A 22,519-nucleotide genomic window follows, 5' to 3' on the forward strand; every position below is an offset into this window, starting at 1 on the left:
ATTTTCCCTTTGCTATACACTGACACTCACTTTTCCACTCACTTCTGCAGTCTGACATGCAGCGTGGCGTCCATGGTCGTTTGATGGACAACTCCACCAGTGTGAGAGAGGCAGCTGTTGAGCTGCTAGGCAAATTTGTCCTTAGCAGACCCCAACTCACTGAACAGTACTATGACATGCTCATAGAGAGGATACTGGTAAGTTGCCCAGTCTGACTCATTCTAGACACATTATTGCACTGTGGAATCTTACAACCCCCATATTAACTGTGCATGTAATTATTTACTCAGTTATTTCGAAACTGACAGCTGTTGACTATAGGCCATCATTGGATAAGCATCGTTTGCAATGATGTTAGCTATGCTGTGTCATCAATAAGTTCATCAGTAGGTATCAATGTGTCAGTTCAGTGCTCCTCTAACAACCACATGTCCCCATTATCCTGCATAGTTGTATGCATGCTCACACCCCATCTCTGATATAAATGGTCTTTGTGGACTGGCAATTGATCGTTATGGCCCAATCCAGCTGTCAATGTTAGTTTATCAAGACCCTCCTACATACCAAGCTTTTTGATGAGGGATGTTTGAGTTGTGGTCCATTCATTGTGCACTTCTGGGATTGTCACCAGTAGAAGAACATCAGCTGATCTCCCTAAACACTCAAAATAAGCTGAAAGAAGTTTACATATTATGATTCTTTAAAGTCCATTCTTGGAAAACTGCTCACATGAAAAGCTAGTGTGGAAATGGAGCGGCTGTTTTGTGCACCTGTTTAATACATATGCAAATGGCATGAGTGGGGCTAGTTCTTCTACTTGAGCAGGAAAGCACTTTTTCTGGTCACTGAGTTTACATGGAAAAGCATCTGCAGGGAGTGAGCTTAAAGACAAGTTGCTTAAAATTGTTCTTTTTGGATTTGTCAAGTTTGCTTTTACATAATAGGAATCATTGAATAAGGAGCCGGTTTAAAAGCAGCATGCAGTCTAGGATTAACACAGATCATTGTGATGTGCCGTTGTAATATAAGCTATCAATATTGAAATGTGGTCCAACACAAAAGCCTTGTACTTATTCTTTGTAGCCAGCATCTGAGAAGTGGAAGCATTGAAATTGTTGTGCCTGTTGTCATGGAAATGTTCAGGAGGGTTCATGAGAAGTTCACTCTTCATTACAGTCTTATACTCCCACCTATTGGCAGAAGAATGGTATTGCGGCCCATGCAGACGTTTCTCTTGTGAATGAAAACAAGAGCCATGTTTTTGATGAAATGCTTGCTTAACATTGCATTTTGGTGCACAGGACACTGGTATCAGCGTAAGAAAACGAGTGATCAAGATCCTCAGAGACATCTGTCTGGAACAGCCAACCTTCAGTAAGATTACTGAGATGTGTGTGAGGATGATCCGCAGAGTCAATGACGAAGAGGGTATCAAGGTACAGATCAACTGCACCTTTATCTCTTTCTGTTGTTGTGAGATGTGACTTCCATTCATTTATCATTATCATACTATTTATTTCTCATGCCTTTGTAAAAAAATAAAACTCTGTATTGCAGAATATTCATCACAAAAACATGAAGCTTAAAAGATTTGTACAAAGTATAAATATGAACTAATGACACACAAACTTGTATTTTTATAGAAATTGGTGAATGAGACATTCCAGAAGTTGTGGTTTACCCCGACTCCAGCCCATGACAAGGAGACCATGACCAGAAAAATCCTGAACATCACTGATGTGGTAAGTTTAACCGACTTACCAGTTTTGTTGTCTCCAGTAAAAAAGTAATAAATCCACAACAAAAAAGGCAAAATCTCTCATCAACACTTACCCAGCATTACAGTTTAACTCTCATGTCTGATTTCTTCAGGTTGCAGCATGTCGAGACACTGGCTATGACTGGTTTGAGCAACTTCTTCAGAATGTAAGTATTTGATTTTGTGTTGCGGCTTCACCTGGCTGGAAATATATCAAGTTTTAAGTTTTAAATCTTTTTTTTTTTTTTCAAATGAACATTGTTTTTCTCTTACTCTAGCTTCTCAAGTCTGAAGAGGATGCATCCTATAAACCAGCCAAAAAGGCCTGTGTTCAGCTAGTTGACAATCTGGTAGAACACATCCTCAAATATGAGGAGTCTCTTGCAGGTATGCAGTTTATCATCTGACACCAACTTGAACTGTGTCATAATGCAGCATTTGACCTTCTTTTAAACCTCTGTTGTTGGATAGAATTAAAAGACATAATTATGTATTTATACTCAAAAAGCATCTGTCATATCACATTATATATATTTTTATATTTTCCCTTTTCTCTGCAGAGAACAGGGGTGTAAACTCAACACGGCTAGTGGCATGTATCACCACCTTGTACTTGTTCAGTAAGATCAGGGCCCAGCTCATGGTCAAACATGCCATGACCATGCAACCCTACCTGACCACAAAGTGTAACGTAAGTTGTGTTTACAAAATCCATCTTTTGCAGAATCCTTTATAAAAAGATTGGATTCAGCAGTGAAACTTGATTTTTTGATTGATTTCTCTGTTTGATGAATTTAATGACCACCAGTCAGTTCAATGTTGGTGTCCGATCTATCAGAGCTTCTCCAGTAATTACTGTTATATTGCAGACTGCCAATGACTTCATGGTCATCTGTAACGTGGCAAAGATCTTGGAACTTGTGGTACCGCTGATGGAGCACCCCAGTGAAACTTTCCTTGCCACCATCGAAGAAGACCTCATGAAGCTCATCATCAAATACGGCATGACTGTGCGTGGCGGTGACTTTTTAGAACTTTGTATAGGTTGCAACACTGTAGAACCAGGCTTTCTCTGTGAAATGTTAAGTGTAATCAGTGTTGTAACAGAGATGATGCGATGTCCTCCTTCCTCTGTTTAGGTGGTCCAGCACTGTGTGAGCTGCCTTGGAGCTGTTGTCAACAAAGTGACGCACAACTACAAGTTTGTCTGGGCTTGTTTCAACAGATTCTATGGTAAGTTATGCAGCTACTTTGATCTTGTTATAGCACTGTCTTTGCAACGATAGCAGCAGTCTGAAATGAGCTTTGAAGTGTCACCTTTACCCCACTTCAAAAGAGGAGACTGTAACTTGTATTTCAATTTTCCAAGCAGGTCCATGAATTTAGTGTCCTTATACCCTTATATTTGTTTAGAAGAGTGGTTGTGGAGTCTGTGCTACATAAGAAACCTGGAAACTGTTATGGGCAAAAAAGGACACACCCATCATCTAGTACTTCTTAAAATTATTTTTCTTATTTTCCAGGTGCACTTAACAAGCTCAAGATTCAGCATCAGGAAGATCCTAACAGCGCAACATTGGTAGCAAACAAGCCTTTCCTGCTGCGATCACTCTTCACTGTAGGTGCCCTGGCCCGACACTTTGATTTTGATTTGGAGGAGTTCAAGGGCACCAACAAGGTAGGACAGCAGTTGAATGTTAAATTCTATTTCACATTTGAAATTAAACCTTGCAACTTTAAATCCAGTTGTTAGTTTTTGGGCTGCAAGAGAAAATGTTCTTGCAGCTGAGGTTGGAGCCACAGCCAAATTTAGTGTGGGTGTGAAACTAAAGCCACTAGCCCTACCACTTTTGATGCTTCTATGACACATGATAAAATGTGCACTGTCTCACAATAATGTATTTGTGTTGGAACAGGTTGTTATCAAGGAAAAAGTTCTCGAGCTGCTGCTATACTTCACCAAACATGAGGACGAGGAGGTCAAGACCAAAGCCATCATCGGCTTAGGCAAGAACATTATTATTAAATATCATTAGGTTTGACAAATGGAAAGCTCACTATATTTACTTTAAAAACCCACTATATCATGTTAGCAATACACAGGAGTAAGGCCAGAGATGTGCTAGAAGCTGCCTCAGCAGGTGGAGATGATGTAGATGGAGACTGTATCATTGCTTGTTCTTACATGCCTTTGCTGTTTTGTTATTCTCTTCCCTCAGGCTTCCTTGTGATCATGCATCCCAGCCAGATGTTCATGCCTGAGGTGAAGTCCTTGTACAATGGCATCTTGGCTGACAGCGCCTCCTCAATCAACCTCAAAATCCAGATCCTCAAAAACCTCCAGACATACCTTCAGGAGGAGGACACACGAATGCAGGAAGCAGACAGAGAATGTAAGTAAAACTATGGTTGCTGCTGTTTTGATTCTGTGCTCCAGTGTTATATCCTCTGATGGCCTACAGACTTTGTTGGTAGCATCATCTACTATGCACGGTGATCAATGAATTGTTACTTTAAAAAGTGTTTTGCATGTAAAAGGCATGTGCTAGAAATAGAATGGCTAATCAACACATCATATTTTGCATCCTTGCAGGGAAGAAACTGTCCAAACAGGAGGATTTGAAGGAGATGGGAGACATCTCTTCAGGGATGAGCAGCTCCATTATGCAGCTTTATCTAAAACAGGTGTTGGAGGCATTCTTCCACACCCAGTCCAGTGTACGGCACTTTGCTCTCAACGTCATAGCTCTCACACTCAATCAGGGTCTCATCCATCCTGTACAGGTAAGAAACTTGTCAGACCACTCCACCTCTGTAATTGATGGACAAGTCCCATTTTAATAACACATCTTTGTCATAGAATTGGGCTCATAGATTCAGGCCAAAATATCTGTATGGTATCAATATCAAACAATTCATTTTTCTATTTGGTCATCACATCTACACAACCTGCCTGAAAATATTCTTGTGTGTAAGAAGATCTAACAGTTTAAGATTAACTCTAAAAATAACTAAGACCCATTATTTCATGTGCTATAGTATAGTTAAACCCTTAGATACTTCCATTTAAGCTTCTCATTGTGGGGTTAACAGAATGATCATGGCATATGTATGTGAACATAACATTGTTTTCATCCTGTCTGTGCAGTGTGTACCCTACCTCATTGCAATGGGAACAGACCCAGAGCCCAGCATGAGGAACAAAGCTGATCAGCAGCTGGTGGAGATTGACAAGAAGTACACAGGATTCATCCATGTGAGTTGATGTTCACTGTTGTTGAGTTTTAGAATTATAACTTGTCTTGTTACTCAGTGGCTAAAGCTAGTTAAACCATTCGTACCTGGATAAGCAAATTCCAGTTTAGCCTTTAGGTCATCCAGCAACATCTTAGCACCTATTACCGAATGTAGAAGATGACCCTTACAATGATGTGATTTCTAAATATATTAAAGATATTAAAGTTTTTTCTTATTCACAGTGTAGTTGGAACTTGATGTAATGCTGGTGAAATACTGTAACATGAATTTTAATCTCATTATGTTGGTGGCAGATTCCCACCACAACAGCTATCTCAACAGTGCTGAGTTTGTAATATATGTCTTTCAACATATTCTTTCACAGATGAAGGCAGTTGCTGGGATGAAGATGTCATACAATTTGCAGCAGGCCATCGATCTGTCTCGCAAGAGCATCATTAGAGGTTTTAGGCAGGACGAGACCCACTCAGCACTCTGCTCCCACCTCTTCACTATGATCCGGGGGAACCGCCAGCACCGCAGGGCTTTCCTCATCTCCCTGCTGAACCTCTTTGATGACAGTGCTGTGAGTAAACCTACACTCATTGCAACACGTATCACACTGCTCAGTGTAAAGTGGTATTTTCTCATTAACTACATGCCAAGTCAAATATGTTATTGTACCAGGTGTTTGTGCTCAACCATGCTGTCTGTTCTGTCTTTCTGCAGAAGACGGAAGTGAACATGTTGCTGTTTATAGCAGACAACCTCGCCTGTTTCCCATACCAGAGCCAGGAGGAGCCTCTCTTCATCATGCACCACATAGACATCACCCTGTCAGTTTCTGGCAGCAACTTGTTGCAAACCTTCAAAGAGGTAGGTTAGCATTTTTGAAAGGAGCTTGCGTGGTGTTAGAAAAACTCTGAAAAGATAGAGATATTATTACAGATTTAATTTGTTTTTTTTCTGTTTGCACAGCTTCTGTTAAAGGAGCCGAGACGTAAGGAGAAGAAGGTAAAGAAGGAGTGGAAGAACACGTCAGATGGGGAGGACGAAGAGGAAAAGATGAACTGCGATTTTCCCAGGAGCGACGATGAAGAAAACAGCAACAGCGACGATGACAATGACGACGACGATGTGGTACGGCGGCCTAAAAAGGCCAGAAAACCTGTTGCAGACTCTGAGAGCTCAGAATCTGATCTGGAGGATTTGGATGTGGAGGACGTGGAAAAAGTAATGAGGCTCCTCCCAGACAATCCCACAGGTCTCTTGGACTTTGCTAATGCTGTTCAGGGCATCCTGTTGCTGCTGGTCCTCAAACAGCATCTGAAGAACCAGTATGGATTCTCTGACAGGCAAGATCTACATAACCTTTGTTTCTATACAACCTTTATCTAAGAGAATATATCTTCATTTTTCAGTGTGGATCACTTCAGACATTCAGCCATATTTGCCACTCTAACTGAAACATTTTTTATCTTCCAACAGTAAAATTCAGAAGTACTCTCCAACAGAGTCAGCCAAGGTGTACGATAAGGCAGTGAACAGAAAAAGCAACATTCACTTCCACCCACGGCAAACCATTGACTTCATCTCCAACAACATGGCTCGTGCTTCACTGACAGACGATGTCAAGAAGCGGATAGTCAAACAGTACCTAGATGTGAGTATTAAGGCTGTTTCAGACTTTGTTGCCAGCGTTTTCTGTACATCAAGCCAGTTATGTCACCATTTAAATGCAAAATGATTTACAGGAGTTACCCCAAGTCCATTTTGTCACATTTGTTTTTTCAAATATTGACATGTAACTAGTGAGGAGTGCAAAACTTGTGTCTCAAAGTTGGTTTCCTGCCTTTTCACATCACACAGTTCAAGGTTCTGATGGAACATCTGGACCCAGACGAGGAGGATGAGGAGGGAGAGGCGTCTGCCAGTGCTAACATCAGAAACAAAGCCATAAACGCCCTGTTGGGAAGCTCCGGACCCATGTCAGGGCCCAGTCCACGCAATCAGGCAGGACCAGAGACCTGATGACGATGATAGTGATGGCGACGAAAGGACCCCAGGGGTGAGATAGACTCATACATATACATCCTATTTATGCAATCCATTTTAAGATGTCCAGGGAAAATAGTGCAGCCTTTTTTTTCTGTCCTCCCTGCAGTCCTCTCGAAGGTCAAGGCGAGCGGGTGACTCCTCGGACCCCGGCCGTATGAGTGAGACAGTGGAGGCCATGGATGTGATTGCCCTTTGCTGCCCCAAATACAAGGACCGGCCGCAAATAGCTCGAGTCATCAACAAGACCTCCAACGGATACAGCATCCACTGGATGGCTGGCTCCTACTCGGGGCCCTGGGCGGAGGCCAAGAAACGCGATGGCCGCAAACTGGTGCCTTGGGTGGACACTATTAAGGAGTCGGACATCATTTACAAGAAGATTGCCTTGACCAGCAACCACAAACTGAGCAACAAAGTAGTACAGACTTTACGCTCACTGTATGCAGCGCGGGAAGGAGGGGCTAGCTAATGGCTCCCGTGTGGTGTGTCCCCCCCCCCCCCCCCTTTTTTTTTTTTTTGTCCCCTTCTCCATTTCTACTTTATCAAAATCATCCTTTTCCCTGCTCCTGCTCCTCCTCCTCAACCTGCCACCTCCGACGACACAGCCAAACTTCACTGGATTCCTACCCTTCTCCTCTCCTTCCTCATTTTTGTAAGAAAACACAAGAGGGCAAGAATATTTGACACTACATACTTTTACATGAGTTATTCTTGCAAAAATGACACAAAACATAAGACTTATTATATTAGAGGGACTGCTCATGTTTTGTTTGTGTACAAGTTCAGAGGATAGAATCCAGAAGGCATTAAAGGAATAATTCACCCAAATTATCCCTTAAAAAGGCTATCAGAAAAGAGACCTGGAGGGAAATGTTTTGTCAACATTGTTGTGGGAGCTCCTTCGCTGTTGTGCAGCAGATTCTAGTCGCTCATTTCTACTCCCACTGTATCATAGTTTAACACGACAAAAAACTAAAATGTTTATATCTCTGAAGACAAAAAAGCTGTAAAAAAAGAATAAAACCTTAAGTGAATGTTGGAAATTAGTCTTTTTGATGTTCTTATTAAAGTGTTTTTGGAGTTTATTATACTACTAGCACCCTGATGGTTTTTCCTTTTAGCTTTTAGATATTTGAAAGAAAAAGAAGAAAAAAAGAAAAAAAAAAAAAGAATTTTTATTTTTGTTCACTTTTATTTGTCCATGCTGTACAATGGCAGAGTCCTCTGAATATAATTTATTCTATTTCGAACTACGCATGCAGTATATGTGGCCTATTGCAGGAGGATATTTTGTAAATGTAGATTTTGTTGTATTAGGTCACCCTAGTAATAAGAGGAAAGGGGATTCATACCCTTTTGGTGGAACAAATACTGCAATAAATTTTCTACTTCTCTTTGTCACTTGTCTGCTCAAAGTGTTAATCTGATCTTTTCATTTTGTAAATGAAGTAAAGTGTAGGATCTGGACATTGCTAAAAACAGACGAGCCTGAATTGAACTAAGAGGGTTGATCACATGAGGGAGAGAGCCTGCAAAAGACAATCCTTCTATTAGTATTTATGTGCAAAGATTTCAAAAGAAACAAAACCAACTATGGTCATAATTTGTGCTTTTAATTGTTTCTTTAATGTTTGAAAAATACCATCATGTAATTCTGTTGTGTTCCCTTTGGAGAATCAGGCTACACAGCATTGGTAGCTAATGTAATTATGTTGCTTCATTTCATTTCATTTATACCGACTACATTTAGAACATAAATATAACAGTATGATCACTTGTGACACATTCATACTATATTAATACCGTACTTTACCAGAGGACTTACCCAACATTTTACATCTATTTGTGCAACTCAATGGGTGAATTAATGAACCCGTTTTCCCCTCATATTTTTTTTAACCACATGAAAAGTTACAAATATGACTTAATAGAGATTTTACGTGCTAACTAGAGTTGTAATCTTAGACTCATCGTCCTTCAGTTTTGTCTGTGTGTTTGTATGATAATATGAACAAAGTAATTTCACTTCTACACTGCGTAACGAAACATTGTTGGACCAAATGGCTTTCCGTACTCTGATGATGTCACGGCCATCCGGTATTTTGTATTGTTTTGGCGGTTTCGCAGCTTCGTCCGTTCTTCGGCTGCTCGATTCATTTTTGTAAACATTGACTTTCTACGTACAAAATATGGAGCGGTATGTCTCAATTTTGCTATAAAAAACTTTAAGGCGCTGTGCATCACTGAAAAATAATTAGCAAATAACGTTTTAACAAATTGTTATGTTTTGAGTAACTTGGCTATATTTGCCAGCCAGCCAACCAGCCCCTCCAGAGCTAACGCTAGCTAACGTTACCAACCGTAATAATTACTGTAAGCTTACTTTACTTCCTAACAACCCATATTTACATTTAGCTATAATACGACTAATTCGGTATGTTTAGTTCTGTCCGGTTTGATCACCAGACAACTACAATGGCTACAACGCTGGTTAGCAAGCTAAGCTACTGCATAACGTTCACTGAGATTCTGACAGCCTTTACGTTAACTAGCTAGGAACGTATCTGCTTTCAAAATGTAGACAACATCATCGCGCCTATATGCAGATTCGTGTGTTTTGGTGGGTCTTGGTGAAGCAGTAGGATAACGTAAATAACTATACGCCGTGTGTTTCTTTTGTGTAACAACTTGTGTCCAGTGGAAGGATGAGTCGAGCAACAGGCAGCAGACCATCGGAGCTGCCGATGCGAGTGCAAGACACCAACAGGATGAGCATGGTGTATACAACGCCCCAGAGGTTGGTTTAAAGTTTTTAAAGAAAGAAAATTCAGTACATTCAGACATAGTCGTAAGTCAGCAAAGACTGTGCTTTTTATACCATGTACTGAATCTACTCAAGGAAATTTGTGGTTTGTATAATCTAATGTGAACCACACCCACACAATCCTTATACACTTCACTACTTCTAATAAGGGGATGTATCAGAAATATCACATTTGTTGGGTATAGATGCATACCATTTTTTGTGGGGCTGTATTATTATCTCACTTAAACAATTGATAATGAAAATAGCTGCAGATGAATTATTTTTTCAAATAACAAATTGTTGCCGTTCTATTTACCTGTGTTTGTATTGACAAACTGGGTCACAAACACCAGGCCATTATTTAAACAGAGGCTTCATGGTTTAGACTTCTGCTCATTTACAGGCATAGAGGGGTGATATGTTGAGACATTATTTGTGAACATGTGATGACTCAGTGAAGATGGAGGGTGGATTAGTGGCTGCTTGTTCAAATGTACACATCCATTTGTTCACAGTTTTGTTTCTTTACAGCAAACAGCCTTCGTTTGGAAAGCTCAGCATACCCAAACCACAGTCACAGACCTCTGAAAGGCGGACCAGCTTCTTTGGTGGCCGGTATGTGAATAATATTTCAGAAACTTATAAAATTGAATTACAGTACAATTACTTAAAGCAAATAAAAGACACACCACCATATATGCACACCAGTAAAATGGGTCTAACACTGACTGGACCAGTGCAATTACAGTAGTAGTAAGATTAGATAAAGTAAGTAATGAAAATGTAGTCTTCACCTTGCACAGTGTGTATCCTGTGAATATGACCCAAAAGAGAGTAATACTGTACCTCTCAAAGACAGAGTTACAAACAGAATAAATATGTAGTAAAATGTACTGAAATTATTAAATAAGAAGAGAGTTGATTGTCTTACTCAAGGCAAAGTAGATGATATTCATTGTAAATTACTAATCTTGCGAGTTCTGCTTTTCTATTTATACATTGCCATATTGCAGTTATGCAGTTACAAATTATATGAAGCTATTAGTTTTGTTTGACAATTAAGAAAATTGATCATGGATATTTTGGTTGTATGTTGATATTTTGACTGCAGGACTAGTGGGGCCAGCATGCCTCGCAACAGCACCATGTCAGGGTTTGGAGGAACTGAGAAGATCAAAGATGCCAGACCTCTGCATGATAAATCCTATGTGCAGCAGTGTATTAGACAGCTGCATGAGGTAAAAACCCTTTATTTAACATCTTCTGTGATGTGTATATACACATTTGTCTGTTTGAAAATTGCTAAAATTGCTTTAATACATCAAACCAGCTGTGTGAAAATCTTTGACTTTGGTGCCTCAGACCAGACAGCAACATACATTTCATTAAACTGCTGAGCACTATGAGTGGGAATCCATAGTTCTGTCAATCCTGATATTCTGTTTTATGTCGTTACAGTTCTTGACAGAGCAGGGATACCCAGGCACTTTGTCAGCCAAGACTCTCCAGTCTCCTTCTACCAAGGAGTTTGTGAAGATGTTTGAGTTTATCTACCGCCAGCTAGACCCAACCTTTGAGATGCCAAACTCAAAAGTTGAGGAGGAAGTTCCAGCTATCTTAAAATCCCTGAGGTAAAATGCATTTAGTATTTAGTAACATGTCTTTGTGTCAGTCTTAAGCATATTTTGATAATAGAGGGAAGTTGGAAGTTTAGTAAAACCAAAATGTGTCTAAATAAAATGATGCAAGAATCATTCATAGGAAGAAAAATATAGCTTATATAGAATAATATAAACATAGATATGACAGGAAATACAAAGAACGATAGAGAGAAAATCTCTTCAAAAAACCTACTACAGCGTATAACAAAATCATAGCACAAGAAGTCTGTACCTTACATTTCTTGGGAATCTGTTGACTCCTCTTCTATAGTTTAAGCAACACTGCTGACTGCGTCTGTGTTTATTTCTCTCCCTGTTCATGGTTTTAAGGTATCCATTTGTCCTCTCCAAGTGTTCAATGTATTCTGTTGGAGCTCCCCATACCTGGCCTCAGGCTCTGGGTGCTCTCATGTGGCTGATTGATAATGTCAAGGTGAGAAGCAAACAACACTTTTAGTAGGAATTACAGTAGACAATGTTAATTTGTGTAGGATGTAGAATGCAGCAGAAGTGTTTTATTTGTGCTTATTCTTTGTGTCTGTGTGTCAGATCAACTGGAATTTGAGTAAGCAGGAGCTGCTGTTCAGTGACTTCTGTGAAGACAGTGACAATATCGAGGAAGGGGCTGAGTATAACAAGGTAGTCTGACCTCCTAAACAGCACATTAAAAAACATGAAGAAACTAGTCAAGAGTATCTACTACATGTATTGTAGAACTCAATAAAACCCTATTGTTATATGGTTACCAACAGTTAATGTTTGTTATTGATACAGTATATTACAAAGCTGTACAGGTGATTTCTCTCCGTTGTTGACCAGCGTCAACATTCTCAACAGAGCTAAATATTTTATGATTGCTCTTGCAGCTCTTCCTGGATTACACTGCTGAGACATACTCCAAGTTTATGCAGGGTGATGACACATTTGAGGATGAGGATGAATCATTCCTCACTAAACTAAGTAAGCACAGCATCTCTCTATGAAGTTTCAATTCATATGTGATATTATGGAAAAATTAAGAGTCCCCTTAAAAATGTTGATTTTGAAAAATTAACAAGAGGTGCTTGTGTGTCTTAACAGAGAAGCTTTACAACGTTGACGAAGCCCTGCTAGCCTCGATGGAGGAGAAGCACAAAATACTCAGTGAAGAGGTTGAACGACTGGAGAAGGAAAGCCAGACGGTCAGAGGCATTTTATATTGATACATACTCATGTATACAGATTAGATTATTATTTCAATTGCCACTTATATACAGCGAGAGCATACAGCACAAATTCTATAGTGGAAATGGTGAAAACCTGAACATTATGACAAAAAAAAATACTGTGAAAAAGTCAGAGAAATTGAGATTTATGGCTGTTGGAGGTGCAAAGATTTAAGCTGCAGCTGAAGTATTTTTATCTTTTGAGCTGTAAGAGGTTGTGATTGTGCTGAGCTCTATCAGTAATATGAAACATCTGTAGGGTGAGCAGTAGGAATGGTAAGATTCACTGATTTGCATCAGTGCACCAACATAAAAGTTCAAGATGTGATTGCCCCATTTAAAAAACTACAATTTCGCTACAATTTGGGACGAACTCAGGATGCATTGTTTCTAACTTTTTGCATTGGTAAAATACAGTTTATTTATATGTAGTTATTAGTAGAGGTTCGATGCCTTTCTAATTTAGAAATGTTACCAATAATTTGTGACCAGTGTTTTCATATTTAGATTGATTCTTATGCTTTAAACTGTTTATCGAATGCGTTCTCATCTTGACTGATGTCAGTGGCCAATTCTTATCAAGACATCTATCATACAGTCGAGTCTCGCGATAGTTGAAGGTGTGTCAGGGTGAGTCAGTTTGTATACAGGTGTTCAGCTGATTATCATGGTGGAGGAAGAGCTACACTTTCCACTTTGGCGACTCTTCATATTTTTCAAGAGATGGACAATTTACAAAATATGCCACGCTGCTATGCAGTACACATGCAGCATGTCTAACTTAAATACAACTGGTGACATGGTGTGAGTGCGGAGCATTTTGTGGAGATGTCTGCCTCCCTTTCCCTCTTGGATTCAGCTCTGGCTAGCCCCAACGGTACCTCTAGCAAGAACATTGGTGAGCATCCTTGAATTGTTAACTGTTAAATGTGTTAGGTGTTGAAATGGGTCTAGGCCTTTTTTATTTACTCTTTACTACAAAGGACTAGTGAAAAGGTATTTTGTGTAGTGTTTTTAGAAGTATAAAGCATAAATGAAATGTTTATTGAGTTACAGTATCAGAGAAACAAGTAAAGCAGTAGAAGTAAAAATTAACACGTTTTAAACTTCATTTGCTGTCTGATTAAGAATAAACAAAGAAATAGAATCTAACTATCTAACATATTGAGTTGCATAGCATCATATTCTTTTGCATCCCATTACATTGCATTGAATTCCATCGTGTCAAATCGCACTGCATAGCATTGGGGTGAATCGTATCGTATTAGTGGTTGCCGCGTATGTTTACATATCTTTAATGTTGGCATGCAATGCCATATTGCATCAGCCTCAGTTATAGACATGCACATTCCTAGTGAGCAGCAATAAATCAGACAGTTAATTTTCTGCCTCCTTTTCCCGGAATAGGACCGTCTAATGACCAAGAGGATGGAAAAGGTGAAGCTCCAGACAGACCTCAAGAAAATCCAGAGTTATCGAAGCAGCCTGGAGTCCTTCAGAGTCAACCAGGAGAATAAAGCATCAGAGCTGAATGTTGAGCTGGAGAATACTGGTAAACACTGGCAATAAAGAGTTCAATCTGACCATGTCAGTCAGCCAGTTCTTACTGGAACAGTTTACAAATGATGAATGAATTACATATTTCAAAGTGCTTTATGGGCCTGTGCGTGCTCAGCACCAACATAAAAAGGTTTTAGTTGTGGGTTAACTGGGCTTGTGACTTGGCTGCAATCCTTGACTCCCAGTTTGAATATATTTAACATTAATAAACCACCAGAGACTATACTTTACAGTGTTTTCAAAACTGCTAACAGTTACTTTGAACCAGCAATCATTCAGTGTAAAAAAGCTTCCACTAAACAACATAGATCTTTAGTAACTACACAGTAGCACATGGTTACCCAGGTGTTTAAATTAATTGTTATATGGTCACAAGTTGTTTTATTGAGTTTTCTATAGTAGCTTTGAGCATCTCTTTACAATCAGAACTGAGAATTGGATGTGATTTCTTATACATCATGTTATACCTCCTATGTAATTTTTCAGTCAGTCATCTGGAGTCTCTAAAACATGAGCGGGATGAACTGCAAGTCCTCCTGCAGAACCAGAAGTTCACCCCAGCTGATGTAGAGAGGATCAACAGAGAGAAGAGAGAACTCCAACAGACTATCTCCAGTCTCAGCAAGTCTCTGGAGGATGCTGAACAGCACAAGTGGAATGAGGAGATCGCTCTGGCCAAAGTGAAAGAGAAGGTATGTAAGCAAAGGCGAGCAGGCATAGACCCATGATTTTCTGAAATTATGCAGCAGTCTCTTTTTTTAGTATCAGTCTCTTTCTGGATACCAAACAGCTGAAGGTTTAAATGGAAAGCACCTAAATTTGAAATTTGAAGAAATTAGGATGCTGTGTATTTCTGCTGTTGTGTTTACCTGGTTTAAAGTCAGTGTAGGTTGGCAATATCAAATGTTTTTCATCCAGTGATATGTATTTTAACCTGTGATTCTGTGTCTGTTATTTCCCTCAATTCTAGGCTGAGCTGAAACTAACAGAGTACCACAAGTTGGCACGTAAACTGAAGCTGATACCGTTGTCTGCAGAGAATGCCTGTGGTCATGATTTTGAGATCAGGCCTTTTGAATGTGGACCCAGCAGCATGATTCAGCATAAAACGCAGATACAGGTACTTTGAGCTAATGATCCTGTACTGTGTGTACAGGATCATTAGATTGACTGATTGAATCTGTGTAAGAGCAGACTTTTATATTTGAATTCAGTTCTGTATGATTAAGACAGGCTTCCTAGAAGTTATCTATGGCTATGAGCATACATATTTTTTTAATATATTTTAAAGTTAACTCTATCATAGACCATTGAAACTGATCTGTTATTTTATTGTGTGTGGTACCTGTTGAAGATGGTCCTCAGGAAGCTGATCAGTGACGTGGAGGAGGAGAACAGTCGATTAGCTAACATGAACCTCAGTCTGGAGGAGTCTTGTGAACAGGTAAGAAAATTATTAAACTGTTGTATTTGTGTCCAGAAAAAAATCCAGTAACCAGTAACACCCACATCTTACTCTGATGGGACTGTGGCATTTACACTGGTTGTGTGTCTTTGTGTCTCCTAGTTGAATTCTAACATCTTGGACAAGTCCAATGATCTGAAGCAGCTGAGAGAGCAGATTCGGAAGCTGGATGAACGGTTGGATTCGGACATGCAGGTAGAGTCCATCAGACAGTCTTTCATAAAATAAACCTAATAAAATAAGGTATGACATAAAGAAGCCGATAAGAAGAGATTTGTGTGATAGTGTCCACATGTACTAACTAAGTTTCCTGCACGTGTGTGTGTCTGTGTAGGACCTGGCCCGAGAGGAGCAGGAATGGGCAGCAGAGATGGAGTCTGTGGAAAACCATCGTAAACTCCTAGAAAAGAAAGTAAATTATGGTTACGATGAAGCAGTGCAACAGCTGAAGGCAGCACAACAACAGTAAGTGACCACCAGTGCTATATACTGTATTTATTAAGAGTATTCATGTCTTATGGATTGCTTCTTCATACTGCTGGTTGCCTATGGCCACTACAAAACAAAGCATTGGCAAATGGCAACATATTAGTAAAATGGTTTCTTTCAGTCTCAGTTCTTTGTTTTGGAATAAAAGGCTTGTGGTTCTCTTTTCTCCAGGTACCACCTGGTGCTGCAGGAGACCAACGAGGAGAGGCGAACAGTAACCAACAACCTGGCGTCTGTCTTTACCACAGCTACTAACCACTTGTCAATTACAGAGGTAATTTTCCTGCAACACTGCGTCTGTCTCTAGTACTGCAAGGAAGAATATGTATATACAATATAATATGTATCTCAGAAAATGTGCAGGGTGTAGGCATCCACACACTGCTCTAAAGATAAAATATTAATTGTGAAAGAAGACAAAAAGACTGATGTGCTATGAAGTCAGGTGGAATAGGTTTTTTTCTAGGCGCAATCAACATAAGCTCATAAGAGAACATTTTAAATATTTCACTGTGGTTAAGATGTGACTGGAGCCAGCACTGACTAAATATCTTACAGCTTTTCACACAGAAAAGAATTGTCTGAATTGTTTGAAATGCAGGAAGTAAATAATAGCAAAATGGTACTAGAAATAGGAGGAGAAGTCAATTACGAAAAGCCTACACCAAATAATTATCTGAATCTGTATGTCTGTATTTATATGCTAATACATGAATGTGTAATGTAAATGTGAGTTTCTTATTTATTTTTGCTGACCATTGGCTCTTGTGGTTGGTGTACTACAGAAGTGTCTGGAGGATCTGCACAGCAGAGTGCAGCGTGTCTGCTCTAAGGCTGTTGAAGAGGATGCAGCTGCTATACAGAAGATGCGAGAAACTTTGAAGAGCTTCAAGTCCAAGGCAAACAGTTTGTAAAGAGAGACAGCAGGATGGATTTTCCCATCATTTGTTATTTGTGTTTTCAGTTTGTTATCATCTTGGAAAGAAAACAATTATTACTTAATCTGATTTCTTAATCTCATTTGTGTGTTCTTAACAAGTTTTGGAAACGTATGACTTACAACCTTAGATAAACAAAATTGCAACAGTAGTGTGGTTTTGCCATCACAGATACATTGTAAATAAAAAGTGATTGTATCAAGATGGAGACTTTTAAGTTTGAAAGGATGACCGTTAAGTTATCCAGCATTTATAGACTTTGTTTTGTGTCATTCTCATCAAGTCTTTTCTGTTTCCGTGATGTTATTCTTGTAGTTATTAATAAACATTCACATTCAAAATAAAAATATTTTCAACCACTCAGTTTCTGTTTAAAATTGTGTCACTGTGCCAACAAGACACCAGGAATAAAAGGGCTGGAAAAAAGTGTCTAATGTTTTTCTTTGTGAAACTTGTAATCCATTCCAAAGAAAATCATTAGACCGGTGTGTTGAAGCCACTAGAAGGCAGCACACACCACTGGCTGCTAAAACGCACTGTGAGTGTTACTTGTCAGCTGAAAAAAAAAAAAAAAAAGCTAAATGTAAATATGATCTCTTACTTATGATCTGTTAAATATTTTCACATCATCTGTGTGTCACATGGACACAAGAACAACATTAACAACCACCTCAGGCTTGTCAGGTCTTGAGACCTTTCCTTCCAAGTTTATAAGCTGTTGATTAATGTTGCAAAATCTGTCTTTTAATCCAAATTTGTACTGTGTGACTACAAATAGATAAATCTGAGCCATTTAATATACTGGTATTCTACATTTAATCAGAAGTATTCTTTGCTTCTTATATATATTGTCAATCCAGTCGTGATAATATTCTCATTAAATAATATTCTAGACTTGTAAAAATGAGTTATACACCGACTCAGGCAAACACTGGTTTACAACGAAACAACAGGCATATTTTCCATTTGTGTCAGTCTCATTTGTCCTATTTTTATCGAGCACATTTACAGAGCATTTAAGTTCCACATACCGGCCAAAGCCCATAAAACTGACTGGCTCGTTAGTAAATGAAGCGTTTATTTTAGGGGTGAATGTTTTCTGCACTATTGGCAGGAGCATTTATTGCAAATCATTTGGCCGAGGCAAAGTTGGCAGTGAGGACACAAACAGGAAGTGGACCATATTTCTCCACAATGTTTTCTCCAGTCATGGTCAACATCGCTTATTGTACCTGTTTCCAATGAGCTCTGCAGGCTTGGCCTTCAGTATTAGCATTTTTTATATTCTATATCCAGTCCAGAGATTAATTCCAGAGGCAGTCTGTGTACGATTCAAACTGAAAGAAAAGTGTTGAGAAGCTTTAAATCTTTCTGTATTCTGAAATGTCGGCCCGGATCCAGTGTTTGTTGAACTATCTTAGGAAACTTTAGTGTACAGAGACCTAAAGGATCTTGGATTCGGTCATGTTGATATATGATTTCACAGAAGTGCATCTCTTTCCAGCTCTCTTGCTGTTCCACTTTAAAATCTAACACTTGAAATTGTACAGTAACAGTCCAGAATATGCACGTGTGTATATCCTTTTGTTTTATTGTGTTATTATGTGTTGGGTTTTGTAGTTTTCTACCATGAACATTTATAGAAATGTACATTATTTGATGTAACAACATGGAAAGTGAGATATGTCAGACCTTCTGACAGAGTTTTCTTCACCTAATAGCTCCAGCATTCTTGCAGCTGCTGAGAAAAGTAGGCGTAACTATTGACATTAGTGTCCGATACCTTCTATCTGGCCAAGGGTTAGTTGCTGTTGTAACTCCCTGAAAAGCATTCTGGGAAATACAGTGGGAAATTGCCAACCAAATTAGTAACAAATGAAGTAGAGTGATGGCTAGTTTATGCAACAGAACACTATGTCACTTTCCATCACTTTATAGCTCAAATGATTAGTTAAGTAATTAATTAGTAAATTTGCAGAGATGAATTGTTAACTATTATGATAATCAATCAACCATTTGAGTTATTTTCCAAGGACAACTGCCAAACATTTACTTGCTCTAGCCTCTGAAATTTGAGCATTTGTAATTTTTTTCTCTCTTATATCACTATAAACTGAATATTGTTTTCAACTGTTGGTTTAACCAAACAAGACACTTATGAAACTAATGACACTAATCAAAACAATTGTTAGTGCAGTCCACTAAATAACTCTTGACGTTGACCACCATAGCTCGGCAGTATATCCACCAGTGAAGCGCTTCCTCTCCTTCCTTCCTAAAGTGTTTTAAGCATGTCTGAAGTGTCATCCTGGGATTTGGGGTGATGGCCAAAGCCCGACAACCCCACATCATGTCAATACAGTAAAAAAAAAAAAAAAGTCTGAGACGTTTTCACAGGGGGAATATTTGAAAACTGTCAGTGCCGCGAGCGTGAGAGAAAGGTTTTTGGCAGATGTGATGGGGAGAGATGAGGTGATTGTGAGGGGCTCCATGGAGAGAGGGAATGAAAATGTGATGGATAACTTCCACCACTAGCAGAGGCAACCCTGAACCCTGTGTATGAGTGAGTGAGTATGTGTGTGTGTGTGTGTGTTGGGTGGGGTGGGGTGGAGTGGCGGGAAAGAGAGGACAGACTGTGCAGGAAGTGAACGAGAGGAGAAGGGCCGGTGCCATGTGTTAACAGCTACGTGGACTTAATTCAGCTAAACAAGACAGACCTCGGTGTGTTTATCAGATCCCATGTGGACAGGTGGCATCCATAAAAGCCATTTTACAAGACTTCAGACTGTGTGTACGTGTCTTTGCATGTGTGAGAGAATGAATGTCATGATTTGTGTATCTTTGTGCCCCCAGAGGCATATACATGGTGGCCTAAATGTGTACGTTTGTGACTCCTCGTGGAAGAATTTGCGTGCTTATTTCTGCATAAACCTGTGTTTGTATTTGTGTTTTTGCCTGTTTTCGTGCTTCTTTATATGTTATGTGGTTGTTACTCGTGTGTGTGTGTGTGTGTGTGTGTGTGTGTGTTCTCCCGTGTTGTCTGCGGCCCTCAGCCTGTGTGGACCTATTTTACCACGGATCACCGCATTCAAAGACATGCGCCATGAATTCTTAATACACTGTATGTTCCTCCTCTCACACAGGGGAAGTCAATATGACCTGGCCGAGGGCAAAGGCTTACTCTTCCAGGGATTGTATGTGTGTGTGTGTGTGTGTGTGTGTGTGTGTGTGTCTAACTCTCATGGGGCCTCTAACAGAAGGGAGATGTAAGGAGGAGGGTATGTGACGGCATGGATGCGTGGTGCACACATGAGATAGAACCTCAGGTGCCAAGAAAAGTAAAAAAAAAAAAAAAAAAAAAGGAAAAACCAAGACGTCAAAACAAAGCTAACATTCAAAGGTTATCTTCTTCCCTGCTCCGTGACCTGGAGGAGGCGCGTGTTGTTGCTTTACCGTGTACCACAAGGCTTTCAGCAGCTAATCCATCATGTCAGAGACAGGCAGACACAGTAGAGCAGCGAGGTGTTAATGTGGAGTCTTATTAGGGGTTAATCTCACCCATCCGCCGCTAGAATAATCTGTTCCACAGATGTGGGAAATGGGGGCAGAGAGAGAGAGAGAGAGAGAGAGAGAGAAAAGGGAAGATAAGGAGGAGAAAGCAAGCTCTGTCTCATAATCCCATGCTCTCTCCTATTTTCTTTCTCCCAGCTACCTGTCAAAACACCACTGTGTTGCTGAAATCCATCTTCCTTAGACCTACATCATGACTAGCTCTGGCATTTTGATTTCTGTTCCAGAGGCTAATTGTGTCCAGATTTAGAAGACAAATCAACTTCTGCTACAGCCGTGTGGCAAACACGAACAGAAATGACGCAACTGTTGTAATAAGATTCAGATCTGAAAAAACTTCTCTGTCCGTCTGGTTGCACAGTTGTTGACATTTCAACTTCGGCACAGTCATTAACAACAATAACACAAACAATTACAGGAATAACAATGCATCCTCCCGTGGCTGTCAACTATATGGTTTACTATGCGCTAGTGCTTGGATCTGGAGGATTCACAGGGGCAGATTTGGTTAAGGTCAGTTTGTTCTTTGTGTGCAGGCAAAAAGGGCAACGTCTGCTCGTCTACCCTGATTTGATTAAGAAAAGATTTCGTATTTACAAGTGTACAGACATAATGAGAGATACAGATTTATCCTTTGTCAAGATCTTTCCAGCATAATTCTTATAACAACTGGCGTCTGGATGGTGATTTGAGACAAGAAGAGACACAGAGAAAACAGTGTCATTGCCACAGGAAAGCTTCTCAATAAAAGCTGGACAAAGTCATCAGCCCTTCATCCAAGTCCTCTGTGGACTTAAGTGACATAAAGTGTCTACTCCTGTCATCCTGGCTTTTTCCATGGACTCCCCCACTGCCCCTGATGCATGTGAGGCCAGTGCCTCCTCCTCCTCCTCCTCCTTGTTATGTATCCTTTGATGACAGTGTGCTTTGTTGACATTACGGCAGCTTCCTGCGTGACCCCAGCGCATGTTGACAGTTTCCTGTGTGTTCAGCCTCAGTGTGAAGTGCTGTAATCAGGGTATCTTTTGTTGAATAATAGATTCAGTGAGTGACCGCTTTACACACAGCAGGTTTTTCCATTTCAGCTCCCTCATAATTCAGCAAAGGCATGAAACATAACAGTTTCTCAAATGTTATTCTTTTGTGTCAGGGCAGTTTATTCACAGAATCCACAGTATGGAAGATCCACCACAGATTTAGGCAGAAAACAAGACAGAAAGTGCATCCCACTGTGGCGCCGCAGTCACGTACAGCTCCACAAAGAATGAGGAAAAAAACAGCTGGAAGGATACTTTGATTTTACACATGGTTTTCATGGTTTAGAGCACATTTTGTGGTGTATCCTCATTATTTATCTCATTTTAATATCAAGAATATTTCCTCAGCTTCAACTTTAGCTTTATTGTCCCCAAAGGAAATTAATGTTACAGACAGGCAAAGCATAGCAGGCCTCTGGGTTGATCATAAGATACATAAAACATAAGAAAATAATAAAATGGAAGAAGTCAAACATGAAACAGGCTGCAGTTGTTTTTTGAAGGGGTACTCCAGCATTTTAGTATTATATAAAGCTGGTGGACTTATGAGACAGTTCTTTTTTTAATGGTCAAAGTAATTGCAGCTGAGGCCTCTACATGCTGCCTTTTAGTCCCTTGTATCCAAGAACACTGGATCCCACACATCCTATGACGCAACACAGTTTTTTTTTTTTTTTTTTAATTAGATACTTTTTTGTACAAAAATTTGAGACTCTCATTGTGTTGACAAGACT

The 22,519-nt window shown here is 39.7% G+C and overlaps 2 protein-coding genes across 2 annotated transcripts in view; both read left to right on the forward strand.

Annotated features, from left to right (window-relative positions):
- nipbla (NIPBL cohesin loading factor a) overlaps positions 1 to 8,455 on the forward strand; it is a 28,394-nt gene extending 19,939 nt beyond the window's left edge. Inside the window, 20 exon segments of the mRNA XM_018668834.2 lie at positions 51 to 197; positions 1,302 to 1,436; positions 1,644 to 1,742; positions 1,873 to 1,926; positions 2,038 to 2,146; positions 2,320 to 2,450; positions 2,629 to 2,769; positions 2,899 to 2,992; positions 3,283 to 3,437; positions 3,676 to 3,766; positions 3,979 to 4,152; positions 4,353 to 4,543; positions 4,908 to 5,015; positions 5,382 to 5,582; positions 5,726 to 5,872; positions 5,975 to 6,351; positions 6,485 to 6,659; positions 6,866 to 7,024; positions 7,026 to 7,064; positions 7,161 to 8,455. Of these exon segments, the coding sequence (XP_018524350.2) occupies positions 51 to 197; positions 1,302 to 1,436; positions 1,644 to 1,742; positions 1,873 to 1,926; positions 2,038 to 2,146; positions 2,320 to 2,450; positions 2,629 to 2,769; positions 2,899 to 2,992; positions 3,283 to 3,437; positions 3,676 to 3,766; positions 3,979 to 4,152; positions 4,353 to 4,543; positions 4,908 to 5,015; positions 5,382 to 5,582; positions 5,726 to 5,872; positions 5,975 to 6,351; positions 6,485 to 6,659; positions 6,866 to 7,024; positions 7,026 to 7,064; positions 7,161 to 7,523 (3,090 nt within the window). The 3' untranslated portion in view covers positions 7,524 to 8,455.
- A 679-nt stretch (positions 8,456 to 9,134) lies between these two features.
- Positions 9,135 to 17,537, forward strand: ndc80 (NDC80 kinetochore complex component). The gene is made up of 17 exons (XM_018669736.2): positions 9,135 to 9,251; positions 9,753 to 9,851; positions 10,392 to 10,475; positions 10,972 to 11,098; positions 11,319 to 11,491; positions 11,852 to 11,954; positions 12,071 to 12,160; positions 12,388 to 12,481; positions 12,602 to 12,702; positions 14,134 to 14,278; positions 14,773 to 14,978; positions 15,257 to 15,406; positions 15,641 to 15,730; positions 15,854 to 15,946; positions 16,086 to 16,216; positions 16,412 to 16,514; positions 17,026 to 17,537. The coding sequence occupies exons 1-17, from the start codon at positions 9,244 to 9,246 to the stop codon at positions 17,152 to 17,154; spliced, it is 1,926 nt and encodes a 641-aa protein (XP_018525252.1). The 5' UTR covers positions 9,135 to 9,243; the 3' UTR covers positions 17,155 to 17,537.
- The last annotated feature ends 4,982 nt before the right edge of the window (positions 17,538 to 22,519 follow it).

This window comes from Lates calcarifer, linkage group LG13, assembly GCF_001640805.2.
Source record: "Lates calcarifer isolate ASB-BC8 linkage group LG13, TLL_Latcal_v3, whole genome shotgun sequence".
In the NCBI taxonomy this organism is placed as follows: domain Eukaryota; kingdom Metazoa; phylum Chordata; class Actinopteri; family Centropomidae; genus Lates; species Lates calcarifer.

What these genes read in the sequence shown, in the direction of transcription:
- ndc80 (XM_018669736.2), top strand. An exon ending in ATCATTCCTCACTAAACTAA is followed by an intron (nt 12,482 to 12,601) that starts GTAAGCACAGCA and finishes GTGTCTTAACAG; the next exon opens with AGAAGCTTTACAACGTTGAC. An exon ending in TGGAGGAGTCTTGTGAACAG is followed by an intron (nt 15,731 to 15,853) that starts GTAAGAAAATTA and finishes TGTGTCTCCTAG; the next exon opens with TTGAATTCTAACATCTTGGA.